General features: G+C 38.4%; 1 protein-coding gene across 1 annotated transcript in view; it reads right to left on the bottom strand.

Annotated features, from left to right (window-relative positions):
• Positions 1 to 518: 518 nt before the first annotated feature.
• GLIS3 (GLIS family zinc finger 3) overlaps positions 519 to 16,034 on the bottom strand; it is a gene marked incomplete at its 3' end in the record, with an annotated part of 40,454 nt that continues 24,938 nt past the window's right edge. Inside the window, exons 2-3 of the mRNA XM_009576167.1 lie at positions 7,345 to 7,552; positions 519 to 1,644 (exon numbers count right to left, since the gene is read on the bottom strand). Of these exons, the coding sequence (XP_009574462.1) occupies positions 519 to 1,644; positions 7,345 to 7,552 (1,334 nt within the window). The remainder of the gene's footprint in view (positions 1,645 to 7,344; positions 7,553 to 16,034) is intronic.

Genomic DNA, 16,034 nt, shown 5'->3' with positions numbered 1-16,034 from the left:
AAACAGGGCTGTGGGTCTGTTTTTTGTTAGTAATGAAAAAAACAACTGCTTAAAAAATACCCAACTCTTCTCAGTTTGTCATGGTAACATTATGCAAGATCCTGAAAATTCCTCAAGTCAAAAAGGAGTAACACGATGCAAGAATATTTCAGCATAAATTCTGCCATTTATTCTGCAGCATTTTTCCCGCATATATCCCTTATGCAGGTACTTAAGTACTGATGGTACTTAAGTTTTGCTTTATGAAGTTCTAGCATGTTACTTTTGCAGTCTACAGTAGAAGTTTATAAATTTAGAAAATAAAATTTTGTCTAATTCTATCTGTTGGTTCATATTAAATTAAAGAATACCCTTCCTTTCTATCTAGGGGGAAAGATGGAGCAGTCATTCATTCACATAGACTAGTTAAAAAAGCACACCATTAACCAGGAAAAACAAAGGCAGAATTACAACCTCTCTGTATTTTCATGAGTAATAGAAAGCCTTTTATTGGTAAGAGAGACAGAATTCAGACTTACTGTGCATTTGTTCGGCTTCTCTCCTGAGTGGACTCTCATGTGAATCAGCAGTTTGTAACGGGCATTAAATGGCTTGTACCTTCGTGGGCACCCTGCCCAGAAGCAAGTGAAGTCCTCTCCCTTCCTCTGGTCTATATGGATCTTCTCTATGTGCCGCACAAGTTCCTCTTGCTGGTCATACAGTGCACCACAGTCAACCCAGCGACAGCCATGCTTGCCATTGAAATCATCTAGCTCACCATCTTCATCAAGCAGGGAGCCTGGGGCAGAAGGAGGCACAGGCAGCGAGTGAATGTGAGTGGGGAGACTGTGTGGATGCCGGTGCTGGTGAGCATGGTATGGTGGGGGTGGCCCTTGTGGTGGAGGCGGTGGCAGCAGGGGTGGAAGAGGCATGTCGACCGTATGGCCTGAGAAGTCATCCAGCCGTTCATTTTTCAGGACGTGCACCGCCTGGTTGTCCACAGGCAGCACACCCTGCTGGATCACCATGTTACTTGTGGTGGCCATCTGCAAGCTGGCTTGCTCCAGCTGCTGCATCCGCTGGTACTCACCAGCCCCATTCTCAACGTACCCTGGAAAGGTGATGTTGCCATTAGCCATGAGAAGGCCTTTCTGGGCAGTTGAAATAGAGCAATTTTGGGGTATACAGCTTCCTCTCACTCCCAAAAAATGTCCATAGACCTCAGGCTGTGGGGAGACGTTTGCTGGTGATGTCCTGGAGCTGTTGATGTAGGCCACCAGAGAGGTTGGGGATGTACGGATGATTGTATTGAAGTCGATCCCAATGCCGTCAGACAGAGGAGATAGAGAAAGTGCTCTCTTTTTGGAGCGGGCTGATTGAGACCGCGCTGAGGAATGGCGAGGACTAGAGTAAGGGGAAGGCTTATTTTCCATGCCATATAAGTAGGATGGTAACGAGTTAGAGATGCAGTTACTGGACACAGATGTTCCAGGTGAAAAATTTAGTAAGTCCCCCAGTTCACTGCCGTTTTGTAAACCTTGGTCAGGAGGAACAGAGGGAAGTGTCCTGTACCCATGCGACCACTCTTGCTTAACACTCAAAGTGGGCTGACTTTCTGACAAGCTTAATGTTGTAGAGGCCAGAGACTCACGTGACAAGAGCGACCTGGAATAAAGGCACAATAAATAAGTAAGCAGTTAGACAATTTAGGAGTGGCTCATCTATCTTCACACACACAAAAAAATTAAAGAAAGGCTATATGTGAGAAAAGTTGTCCCTAATTTTAGGTACTCAACTTTAGCACTCTCAGTTAATGTACCAGCAGGCATACACAGGCAATACATATGTAACAAGGTCACTTTGGAAACCAACTTTAAATCTTCAAGATTTTGAAGAAAAGCTGCTGGAAAGGTTCTTGATATATACTGCAGAAATCAAAGCAAATTTTTTCATTAACTGTGGTGTAAATATGTTTGGGCTTCTGAAGCCAAAGCATTATGCTCCCGCCTTGTACGAAACTCATATTGATTTGAGTTGACTATTATTTTTGCTGGCAAAGAACGGGAAGAAAACTGATTAATAAAGAATAAATATTTAACCTGCATGACTTTGCCAATTGTAATGCATACAAATAGTATTCTCTACAGAAATAGCTCAAGTTTATAAATACAGATAATATCTAACTTTACAAAACAAACAAAATAAACGAATAATGTAGAAGAACTGGTTGAAGGGGTTTATTTAGTTTTGATTTGATGATGTATCTACCTCCAAGTCAGCAATCAAAATTTTTCACAGAAGTGTAATCTTGCTGTTACCATTGTTTTTTCACAGAAATATTATGAAACTTGTTTATGCTGCAAATGTCCTATGGGTAGCTTAAAAAAAGAACTCATAACCTCTTAACAATACCGTTTTCTACAGAAAGGTATAAAAGGGAAATACAAGGACATCAGGGGCCCTGATTCATGGCTGCAAATGCTGGGTAGAGGCCAAGTGGATTTATGTCTTTATGTTTCCAGTTCATATCTTGGCAGACTTGGATCTCCTGTCAGCCAGTGGTGCTATTAGTATATTTATTTCTATTTTTAAGGGTCTCTAACAGTAGGAAGAACCAGGTATGTATCTAGACGAACCTGGAGATCTCACAGACGCAGAAGCCTCTACATCTTATGTTTTGGGGCGTATTTTCACGTATTTTCATATATTTTGGGTGTATTTTCACAATACACTTTTGAAGAAGCACGGAATTTCAATGGTGGATCAAGTACACGGGAAAATTGGTTTCTCTTCTAAATCTAAAATGCATTTTTTAAAGTGGACAAGTTGATCACTGCTGCTTCTCATACAAAAAACAAGATACACAACAGTTCCTCCTATCATACAAAGACTCCAGGAGGTCAAGTGAACTTAAAAAAAGACAGCTAATAAGTGCTAACAGGTACCTTAAATACCAGGTGTTGAAAAATATTTCTTAAAGCTCTAAGTAAACAGTGTATGAAATATTTACATGCAATAAACCAAAGGAACTGTCATGTAGGCAAGGAATAATGTATTCTTATTTACAAAGGTAAGTTCCTATAGTCAGTTATTTATAATTATTTTACTGCATGGTTTTATATCACCAAAAACTTCAAATTTCTAAAAGAGAAAGTATGCACCACAAAGAAAATTAATAAAAACGAATCTCATCTCTTTCTTGATACAGACACAGTTGCAGCAAGCACCCTGGAGGAGGTACTTCTACCTATTTTACTTGCTTCTTTTTTTTTAATAGGGAAGCAAGTTTTGATGTCTACTCAGGGTAAGCAATATTGCAGTTGCTTCAGAGTTCTGCAAGATTTTCTTATAGACACGGCTTCAGGAAAGAAGGATCCATGGGACAGATCTGTTAAGGCTCATAGTTGCATCGTACGTCTGCACCACAGCCCTACTGCAGTGACTGCAGCTTCGGTGGAGATACATGAAACTGCTTAATTTAAGAATTGGTGGTAGGCTAAAACTGGGGATCTGAATCCCATTTCAACAACATCAGCCCCAACAACCCAAGAGAGTAAGAACAGATCCTAAACAATGGCTCTGGAGATATTCCCAGTGACTATGGCAATATTTACCAAATTTCCATGATTTTGCTTGGTAAACCGACTTTTCACCTCAGAGATCTGTGGATTATCTTTCAATTAGATCAGCAAGGTTGAAAGAATATATGAAAACACTAGGTAAAGCCGTTCAGGCAAGAAAAATATATATAGCTTTCCACATTCAGTTCTAGCCACAGAGGTTAAAGCTGAAAAATCAGTGTCTTTGTTATCTTATTCTGCCCACCACAGGAGCACTTCCTGAGCGATGGGGTTTTTCCTACTACTTAATATTACAGCATTTTCCAGCACTTGAAACTCAACCAACATGAAGAAAGAAAAGTCACTTTGCAGTGACTTTGGTTTAAGGGCCGGATCGGGCTCCAAGAACTCAGCCCAGTCATTGCCGAAGAGCTGGAGGAGGGACATCGGTGCTCAGGGCACCGTGGCTACCCCCTCAGCCCCTTTTTGTCTAGAGGGGAAGCTTGGCACAGGCTGAGGGAGAGAGGAAGCAGTTTGCAGGTGCTATGTCTGCGCACTGAGATAGCTCACCAACAGCAAAAATGTAGCTGTAAATATCACCCAGCCTTGCTGTGGTGACCTATGGGATAGATGGGTGAATGCTCCTTTGCTCAAGATACTTGCTTTATAATGGATGGTTGATGTGGCGTGTCAGAACAACAAACATCCTGTTTAGATTGAATGTCAGTATAGGGTACTGTTATGGAGGCTATGTTACTCCATCAGGGTTTAAATAGCACTTTCAAAACAGAGCACTGAAGAAAAGCACGATTAACGTGCTGACTAGAATTTGCATTGAGTGAAATAAGAAAAATGGGATTGCTCTATCAGGTCGATTTTGTGTAAGATTTAGATCTAAAGGGATAATTATTTATGAAAAAAACTGATTCGGGCTGTTGGGTCTGTTATCAATGGGCTTTGTTAAAGCACAGTTCATTATAGGGCAGTTAAATCATGTTAGTATGCTGTGACACCAAATACAGATCCGCTGTCTTCAACAGAGCAAGAAAAGTAAGTAAGGTTTGATTTTCCCATGCTAGGCTATGTGTATTTATATCTGGAAAATACAGTAGGGGTTTTTTTGCCAGTTTGATTACTTGAATTTTTATTTTCTCTTTTATAAGTAGGGGAAAAAAATCATGCATCAATACAACAAGTCTATTTTTGTAATGTCAAGAATTTTAATCAGATGCATAGTAGACCCATTTCATTCAAAAAGCTACTGATGCCTAACACAAAGGGACATACCCATCAGTGAAGCTGAAGAAAAACTGCATTTTAAAAGTCTCATAACAGGACAAAAACACAAAAGTTGACCCAGAATTTCAAGTATACAATAAGTAAAAACCAGATAATCTGAGGAAGTCTGGTTCTCACTTAAGCCTCTAAATTCAAAAGTAACAAAGATTCCAGCTCCCAAAACAAAGAAAATTTCTTTAAAACCCAGCCCACACTGTGACTAAGTAGTTTTCTGGGGGAAAAGAAATATACCTAATATGAAAATGAAAGGCCAGCTACGCCACTGTGCCAGATCTTCAGATGGTATTAATTGGCACGTATGCTTATTGTAATCTAAACCAGCTTGAGTTTGGACTAGATTTTCATGAACATTTACAAAAGATTCCTGCAATTACTTTCTATTCTCCTTCTGTGTACAGAGGCCACAGTGTCAAGTATAATCCAGAATCTTAAACATAAACATGGAAGAGTGAAAACTACGTTTTCTTATCTTTTTGCATAGTCTTCTGTTTTACTAGCCAAGAACCCTTTGCTCTTTCCTAGGTCATTTTCTGACTTGCATCAAAGTAAATGGCAGTATTACGTTTGGTTTCAAGCAGCATAACTGGATACTCTGAAAAAGTTTTTGGGAAACTCTCAAAAAACATGGGGAAGGTTTTATCTCTCGTGGTCTATATACAAAAATCTGATGTTATCTGTAGCAAAACTCTGATTTTGCCAACTTTTTTCTTTCTTCCATCAGTAAAAATCAAGACAAGTCATTTTGGTTTGGGTCAATTCAGCAAATAATCTGATTTGGATTGAGCTGCCAGAGCACAGTTCATGACGCCTGAGAGATACAATCCAGAGAAGGCACTCAGCCCATGAAAGATTATGGAGTCAACTTAGGCAACCAGTTTAGGCAAATGCAGTTTATTGCTGAAGCAATTAAAAAAAAAAAAAAGTGTTTTAAGAATCTGTGAATTAAAATCTGACTTTAAACTTGTTTTTAGTTTAAAGCCCTATAGAATAGTCAATTTGAGGGCAAAATTGCTGAAATGGACATTCTTTGTGTGACAAACTGATCTTATAACATCTTCATTGATAAATCATTAAAAGAGACTCTAGGGACACTAAAGCCTCAATTCTGCCAGAGTTTCAACTTCAGTTCATCCTTAGTAAATGTTTCTTTAAAATAAAAACAAAAATGTATAACTCAGTACTGGCATAGTACACCCAACCACGCATTCAGATAAAAATAACAGCGTCTGGAACCATACAGACACACCTAAAACTTATTAAGTAATAATTACTTAATGGTATTTTTATATCAGCAGTTTTATTCTGTCTTGAAGGCATGTCTCCGGATTTGTTATCCTCTTAGCACTGAATGGTTTTCCCTGACACGTGTACATAGGAAGCGTAATTAATTTTGTAAATTTTCCCGAGGGACTCCGTCTTCACAACTGAAGTGACACAAATGTCACAAACTATCTTATAGTAGAGTAAAGCAAGATTTTCTTCCAGTTACATAATATCAAATTTAATTATTTCAAGAATATTCCTTGGCTTGTAATAGTGACATAGTGAAATGTAAACTGTTTTGAGAATAAAGACTCTTGTGGCCTTTTGTAAATAAGAACAGTTACATTTCAGCTCAGTAGGCAACTCTTGCATCGACAAAAGTGGGAACGTAGCTTCTGAAATAACACACCGGAATGTTTTCTCACTGTATGTTTAGCTAATATCCAGGGATGTGCTTAATGTATTTGTATGAGGTTATCAAATAACTATTTTCCCTTCATTCATGTTTGTTGACAATACTCATAACTATAATCTCAAAAGTTATTTAAGCATTTAAAAATTAATTAACAAATATTTATCTGTGGTTTAGTGATATAAAAAGGCAACATTTACAGGGAGAGGCCATAGTTTTTATTACACTCCCACCAGACTAGGAAAAAGGACAAGTTTTCAGGGACACAAGTCTAACACAGATAAAATTAACTGCTGGCTCAGTGCAGACTGGGAACAACTGATTTGATTAACTTAATTATGTAAACAATTAAACAATTTGAAAGCAAAGGTATTTGATGAGGAGAGAGGAACATTAGCAGGGCATTTAAGTTCATTTCATCTGACATTAGCATCACTTGACATGCACCAACATAACACTCTTAGCACTATGGTAAGCTTAAAACAGGTCACTGCCCCTGAAGATGCAACATGTGGACTATTTCTGCTTTCATCGCCCATCAGATTACCTGTCCTTAGTACAAAACTATAGTTAAGTGACTATAAAAACCTTTATCTAATAAAAAGCCCTACCAAACATAGAAAATGTGTGGCCAAATTTCACCCATGACTTGAAAGATCCAAACAGTATGATTATAGCTGATGTGAACTAAATTGCGTTGAATTAAATTTCCCGTGGCATAACAGAGCATCATTTAAGCCATTCTAATAATCAGAAAGGTTGCATTTAAGTTACAGGAGAATTAAAATACCCTCTTTTTAAAGTACTGAATATAAAAAAGTAACTCAGGACCTTGTGTCTGATGGAGAAGCACTCAGGCTGGAAGCATCCATAGACCTCTGTAAGCTAGGGCTGATCTGGTTGCATGCTGTTGAAACCTGATTAGCAGGAGGTGAAACAGGTCCCAGCTGTTGAACTGTCATGGGACTGCTGGTGATTATTACATTGTTGCAGCTGCCTTTTCCAATGGACTTGCACTGGGGTCCATAACCAAGACCTCCTAAAAATAAACAAGGCAGGTTAGTATTCATCTCCCATGAACCCATGATGAGGCCATAGAACTCACATCACTTTGCAAAGCAGGACAAGTGACTGGAATCAAGTATCTTCAGATGAGCATGAAACAGGGGACCAACACAAGGATTTTGCGAACTTCTCCGAACACAAAAAGCAATATTCTAAAGGAGAATTAATAAATTATGCACATTTAAAACTTGTGCTGAAGTACATAAACTAAAGACCAGGCATCATGGATAAACATCAGAAAAAACACCACTGGAAGAGTCTGGGTAAAAGATCAGCCCTCAGCTGAGGGACAGCAAAGCCATAAACGCACTTTTCTCTGAAGAAGGAGGGAAGAGAGAACCGAAGGAGGCTGCAGGAACACCACCGAGCCTTGAATCCTACCAAACCCCACAGCTCCAAGCCATTGCAAGCCCCTCCATCATTTCTACCACTAGCTACCCAAAAAGCAAGGGGACTGCAGGCATGCATGCAAATTGCAACCCTTGCAATAGGTCTGGTGTGGTGAAGCGCACAGGCCGCATCGTTTCCCTGGCAGGAGAGAGTTACAGCTGGAACCCAGCATTCCTTAGAGGTCAGGGCCGAGAAATTTGAGCTGCATCAAGTAGAGAAGCATTCTGGACTTTCTTTAAAAGGCCACAATCTGCTCATAATCACTGCTGCCATGACTCAAACTGATGGCTGTTATACAGTAGCACAAGATGATTACAGAGGTAGCTGGCAAGTGGGACGTATCTGCAAAATGCTCTGTGTACTTTGTGTTCTGATTTAGGTCACAGATGGTGGTTTACAACATGCCCTGCATTAAAACAGATCAAGATGAAAAAGCTAAAATGTAGGTCATAATATGGAAGTTGTTGGATATCTAGCAAATTCTCATCACAGCTGGAAATTAATAATTAGATGATTCACATTTCTAGCTGCTTCCCCATGTTCCGACTAATCCCCAAAGCAGGATAGCAACAGCAGGACAAATAGTGAAAAGTACTTCAATTTAAACCATTTTCTAAATTAAATCTACTTTTTACTTGGTTGCACAACTCACATACTAGGTTTTTTCAAGGATGTTCAAATGGGTTGTGAACTTCACAATGGAATACATTAAGGCAGTTATGGCCCTCACAGTCATAGGAGGAAAATCCAAATCCTTCAATCTCCTCCAGATCAAACAGGATTGTCCTAAAAATTTGCAATTCACCCTAGAAATTTCAAATTATAGCTTTTCTTTTTTTTTTTTTTAAAGAGAACAATAGATATGTTTATTCCTGTGCCTTCTTTTCAAATCATTCTTCTTCTCTTCGACTAATTAGTAATATCTCACATATATGTGAGGAGCACATACATGATTCTCAGTCCACTAGGATCCTAAGTGCTTTGTAAATTCATGTAAAGATCTTACAAGTTGATTGCATGATCCACAACCAAAATGTACTCCTTGGGATGAAATATGGCAGCCCGTTAAGAAAAACGATTTACTCGCTGTTACTACTTCGAAACATAAGAGAAGTATATAGCATCTGGCTGAAAACACAAGGGTAAGGAAAGAAGAAAAGATTTAATAACCCATTCTGAAATTTAGCTAGAAGGACTGAAAATTTCTGAGGACAAACATGCGAGGAGAATTCCTTGTACTGCACTCAACTCCATTGTGGGTACCAGAAAAAAAGCTTTTAAGCTTTGTAGGATTACTGTCTGCTTTCACTAAAGATGTCCAATTAAATCAAAATAAGAGAAGGCATTTTATTTTCTTCCTGTGAAGCAGTTTGTATTTTGAACTCACTAAAGCTGAATCAATGTGTTACTCAGCAGTTGCTTTTATAATGTTACAGAGTGCTAAAATGGAACCAGCCAGCAAAAATTAGGCAAAAAGCTTAAGTTGCCCCTGACAATAATAACGCTATTCCTCTTAGCAAAAGATGGGGTGGGGTGAAGTTAAAAATTTACATGACACATTCACATCACATAAAATACATACTACTACATAATATATCTATATGTGTGTGTAAATTACATATGTTCAGTCAGCTATATTTTAGAAAAGTGTCTTTAGTATGTAGAAACAAACGCTTTCTGCACCAAAGGATATAAAAGACAGGGAAGCATGTAGAATAACATAAGAAATCCAACTGGTTTTGACACTGAAACACAGTTGTAACGCTTGTAGAGCCTATATATATTGACTACATAATAAAATGTAAACCTATTATTTAGCATTGAGAAAAGCAGCTCTACCACAAAAATGTACCAAACATTTACTGATTCTTCCCTGGATGACACCATAACACCCTTCACTCATAAGCCACTTTCAACAGATTTCAATGGTAACAATAACACCTACTTTATCATATCCAGGAAATCAAGGGCTGTGCACTTGTAAGATTTTCATTTAGGGACAGTTCAAATAACAATCTGCAACCATACAGTGAAATTGCTATTTATACATGATTAAGCCTGAGCTGCTTGGAACTTACACATCAGGAAAAAAAAAAAAAAATCCCAAAAGCAAAACCAGAAAAGGGAGTCACGTCAGACCAGTACTGTTAAATACAGAATGTTGCATCCTCAATACATCCCGTTTCCCTTTCAATTACAGGGTCTGCTCTTATTTTCTGTGCATAAACAGCACCTCAGTGATGCCAAGAACAGCTAAGAGAATTCGTTGTGTAAGGATAAGGATGAAGGCCAAAGATGGTCTGGTCACTGGCCACTGAAAGCAAAAAATTAGAAAAGGAGTACTTCGGAGAGATTGTATTACTGGGATGACAGACAAAAGTAATGCAAGACTCCTGTCCTGGTAAACATTTGCCTGCGCATTTCTCTGACGCAGAAGTGAAATGAAAAGGTTTTGTTCTTTTCATCATTGATAAACATTTGCTGTTATGGGGAAAAAATCACAATTCTTCCACTTAAAAGGCCAGGGAGGGGAGAGAGATCATCAAGAAAGAATCTATCATCAGCTCCCTCTGTCAGAAGAAACTGCAAAGTAAAAGACTACTGCTATGAAAAGCAAAGTCATAACATTTTATCCACTGTTTCATACAGGTGTAAATGTGCCAAAAGACCATCATTAATACCTCATCTGTGCCCTGCAGGTCACTGAGCAGTATTAATTTGATCTGAATCAGGCGTGAGCATACAATCACATGTCTGTTGAGCTAAGTCAGAGCACAAGATAGGAAGCTTATGCTGACTTTGAGCCAGCTGCAGGAGTACAGACCACATATGATCTAGCATAAAGTTAAATGGGTGCAATATGGACATCTGACCTGGCATGAGCCTGCTGCTAAAAGGCAAGCTGTCAGAGAATGTGTTCAAAAGCACTGAATAAATGTGAACTGGCAGAATGACTATGTCCCACATCAGCATTTGGGATCATACACCCACAGTGCAAGAGGAGCCCTCAGTCCAGGTTTTCTGTATCCATTGACCCAAAGCCTGAAAATTTCAGGACAGTGAAAGGACATCCAGGAATTCCTTAATGCCTTGAATCCACATCAGCTGAGATAAATGGGAACCTCTCTGGAGGACATCGTGGGTTTTGACTGAGGCTGTAGATTCTAAGAAAAATACGTGGATCTAGTATTTTAAATGAGCAAGAGAAGCAATTTATTTTCTTATATACTAAGATACAAACCAGGAGATAGTCCAATAGAGGCAACAATAGTTGAGGTGGTGGAATCAGTCCTGAGCTGGCTCACAGGAAGAGCTATGGCTGATTAGCATATCATTTATTCCAAATAAACATATTACACATAAATCAAAACTGCTCTTCATCAATAACTAGCGGTAATAGTTAACAAGTATAAACAGTAAAAATATTTTACGGAAATATTTTAATCCATTCACTTCCTCATTCGTTAGCTTGCCTATTTTCCTTGTTTATTCTCTATAGTTGATTAATAGCTAAGCTTCACTCATCCTTGACATGCAAAAACATTTCATTGCAATCTTCTGAAGAACATTCAAAGAATACAGAAAAATACAACTACTTTAATTTAGGTACACTGAATTTCAGATGAGATTCTCTTAATTTTGTATCACTCTCATAGTTTTTGGAGGCAGAGTCCATTATGAAATTATTTCCATTTAAACACATTTTCTTTTATAAGATCTTGATTGAAAACCAACCAATTTCTTTATCTACTTCTCCAAGTCAAGAGTAGTAACTTGCTAATTCTCCCAAGTAACTCAGGTTATAAAATGAAACTGCTTCACCAAAGCTTCGAAATTGTAAACTATGCTTCCCATGTATAAATGATAATACAACAAAAATATATAACAGCAAAACCAGTTTTAATTGTTTGGTGTTCTGAAACGCACAACATAGCAAATACATAACACCAGATCAAATTCAATCATCTCTTAGATCAATAAATTCTGCAATAACTGAATTAATCAGTATGAAAGAAAGCTATTAAAAATATCTGAAATCTGTCCTGTTGGTACTGTTAGAATAACAGCTAGAAATAAAAGAATTGCAACAAAGGAGCAAAAGGTAATTTCCCTAGGGGATTTTCTGTCTGTTGATGTACAGCAACCAAGAGTTTTGGAAACGGTCGGTTTTAATGTTTACCTTGTAACTGGCTTCCAGTCTTGTTTGCGTGGATTCTGCATTCACCAAAATGGGGAGAAAAGGGCACACCCAAAAAAGCATACTGTAAGACAATAAATACTAAGAAGGACAGAGACCAAAGCAGTAAGTAAGACTGTGACAATGTATTCTTCACGTAGATTAGACATAAGTCACCAAGGCCTTTTCAAACCAAATTTGGTCTTTTTCCACAACATGGCGAATCTTCTGCATGTTGCAGTCCCCAGCGACCACGTACATTTTTGCTGTGTATCACCACATCTGCGGGGCTGGTGGCACCCTAGCTGGAGGGGTTTTGCAGTAGCTGCTGCCTGGACAAACTTAAGGGTTTGCTTGTAAGACTTGTTTCCAGATGGGAAATATCCCAACCCCTCCCACCTTTCAGGCTTCTCCTCCACCAATTCTAGTCGTATTATTAATGACTACTAGAGAGCTAGCACTTGTCTCTTGGTCCATAAGCACAACAGCGACTGTTCTGTTGTTTCTACAGCCGGCTAAGAGGCACTGTTTTGCACCAACTACATAGACAGAGACACCAGCTGCAGGGCAGTGGATATCAGACCCCTTGAAACCCTCTTTAAGTGTTTTAAACTGGAGCTTCAAAGGGGAAAAAAAAAGGCAGAATAGGGGGAAGACTGCCACTTGCCTCTATTAGCATAGGATCAGCCAAAATCTTTGTGTATTTGGAAATCTGGGCTTCTTCACGCTCGTATCACCCTCTGAGCCCAAGTCTTTTTTGGGAGACCTTGAGGCTTGTAGGTGAACTACACAAAAATTCAGTCAAAATTACATTAGGTATGAGCAATTTTTGTATGGCATGCAATCTGGAATTTTTCAGGATACAAGTAAATTACTGAACTATGGCTCAGAAAGTTGCCAAATTATGATTTTTATTGCAAGTCTTACAAAATATAGTAGTTTCTCAACTACACTACACCACACAGACACTACATGTAAGCGAAACAGTGATTCTTGGCCTTTATTGTCTTAAAAAATAAAATTTAAAAAAAATCCAGGCTTTGTAGTTAGAAAATTCTGAAACTGAGATCCTCAAACCTCACTGGTTTTAACCTCATGGTTATGATCTTAGCTCATGGTATTCCTAACATTTACAATTAGCAACGCCTTGTTAGTAAGAAATATCCTCCAAAGCCTCTGGCAGCGTCCACTCTGAACAGCGAGTTAGACAGACCATTAATCTGACTAGTGTTGGCAATTCCCATGTTCTTAACTGTTTGCAGAGACTTAATCTTTACAATCAAGAAAAATAATCTGGAGGAAATACAATGTGGTCGTATAATTCTGTTTAGTGTATTATGAGAAAATATTATGTATGCACTTTAAAAGCTCTCCATGCTTTGAATCTTGGAAAGGCAGTTTCTTCACTATCAGAGTGCAGTTGGTAAATTAGCTTGCACTAATTTCCAATGCTATTTGCCATTCATTGCATGAAGTAATCAAGCATGTACTTTCAGCAACTCTACTGTGAGACAAAAGAGACTGACAAAGCACAATGAAAAACAATGTCTCCCTTCAAGTGGAACCAAGGTAAAAAATTATCCAGAACTGACCGGTGAAAACAATACCTCACAGGTGATTAACTTAGCTGGTTTAAAGCAGACAGCAATGAGATCACCTACTTTTATGGAACACTTTAACCACTAAATTTAAACAAATGAAAACAGTGGTCCTGTAATGACTAAACTAAGAATATATTATGAAATAGTCAGGTTCAGGAAACTTCCAGGAGAAAACGCACACTTCCAGGAGAAAACAAAAGATTTTCAATTAGATCTGCGGGCATTTATAATATCTCATATTAATTTCAAATCAGTTTTATTTATATCAGCAAGGCCTCCCACCTATTAAAATGCTATTTTGAAAGCTACTTGTTTTCTTATTTTGCATATAAAGTAAGAAGTTATCAGTTAACTACTGCACAGATCAGTAAATGTTTAACTGAACTAAAATATAAATGTTTTAGCTGCAATGGGTAACTCCTTACTTGTTATCAGTGACATTAGATGACTTCTGCTTTTGTCCTTGTTAGGATAACATACAGTATGTGCTCTTCTATTGCAGAAAACATACAGCTTTACATGTTTGGTTTATGCTACCACTTCTCTATAGTATTAGTTACTCATACCAGCTTCTGGTAAATTTCTATCTACAAAACTTCACCTAACCATTTAGTTAGTATTTCTGAAAAATTAATACATTGTGCAAGCCTCATATTCTTCTCAAATAACTGGTATGAATCAAGAGAAACTCCACTAGTAATGTAATATGTTACTCTACTGGTATATTAATGTAATGGTGAATAATACCAGGTGAAAAAAAAATGAGTTTCATGTTTTAAATTTCAGTATTGGCCAGCTCCTTAAAATACAATTACAATACAGATGGAGAGAAAATTATGATGATAATCAAAACAGAAATATACAGATATTTGAAAGAACAAAAGAGAATTGTATTGGATCTAGAGATAATAACTTTCAGTGCCAGTGCCATTGGGAAATTACTGTTTGAATCTGACCTAAATGAACACTGAGCATACATCTGTATATGTGTGAGAGCACAGACTGTTATTTCAAGTGACTTGCAAATGGCATTACTTGAGGGGCAAACCAAAAAACAATATTGTTAAAACTTCCTCATACATTATGAATGGTAAGACTCAAATGAAATCTATAGGGAAACACTTTGTCCATTAAACAGTGTTGCACTCAATGGCAAAATAAGCAGATCGATTCTGGCAGTGTTGCTGGAATACACTTTCGTTGATACCACCTGATTGCAATGCAGAACAGTCAACTACGGAGGGACAATAAGAAAACACTGTAGAAAAATAATTCTCTGGATTCTATAACACTTCATCTCCCACAACAACTTCTAGCACTGTTCAACCTTCACTGCACATTTGTGCTTTTCTTTATGTTAGAAATACATGCATAGCATTTTTTCCAGTAATTCCTGAAGTTTTTTTCCTCAATTTGAATTAAAAGATGCTCAGATCAGATAAATTCTATTATCTCAATATCCTTACTGTTTTAGAAAATACCACGTCGGAGCTTTGCTATCTGTAAACATAGGCACATGCGGATCCATTACTGAAAAGACTTTATCATTCTGTATACCATACCAAGGAGCATAGCAATGTAGCCCCTGTTTCACATGTAATTTCTGATTTCTTGCTGTGTTCATTGGACTACTATCTAACACAGAGGCAGCCTTCCCTGTGCACACCTTATATTCGCTTCTCCTGTGAGCCTGGTTGTATGGGCAGTGAGTAATGTTGGGAAGAAAGAAGCAGACCCCTTCCCTCCTCCAGGCCCCGGGCAAAGGGAAGATCTTTTGTCTCCTTTACCCGCTTAGACAGGGGGACGCTAGCTCCGTCCAGCAGAGCACCAAGAGTAAGGGGACAGACTCTCAGCAGGTTTAGGCTGCCTTAACTCCAATGATCCATGACAACTTCTCCCTAGAAGAACCTGCTGCCAGCTGTGCACGAGTCCTGAGCAGAGGATAGAAGAGCGAGGAGGTTGCTTTCTACTTCCAGCATGGGCCAGGTCTCAGTCTTTGCACCATAATACATCAGTGCCAGACTGCATTGCATGTCATGATCCAGCAGGAGACACCTGTTCAGCAAAAAAGCATGCAATAAAGCTTTGTTCAATGTTGAACTGTAATACCATGTGAGGCTCTCTTTCTACATCTTTACAGATTACCCAAGGTATTTGACCACTACTTCTCAGAAAAGCATCTTTGCTCCTTTAAGACACTGAAATGCACAAGCAGGAGAAAAGAATAAATGCCAACCTGTTGAATACTGATACTAATTAAGAACAGGTGGCAAATGTTAACACGGAAA

The sequence above is a fragment of the Fulmarus glacialis genome, unplaced genomic scaffold (assembly GCF_000690835.1).
Source record: "Fulmarus glacialis isolate BGI_N327 unplaced genomic scaffold, ASM69083v1 scaffold16494, whole genome shotgun sequence".
Lineage (NCBI taxonomy): Eukaryota > Metazoa > Chordata > Aves > Procellariiformes > Procellariidae > Fulmarus > Fulmarus glacialis.
This window is presented reverse-complemented; position numbering and strand designations above follow the sequence as displayed.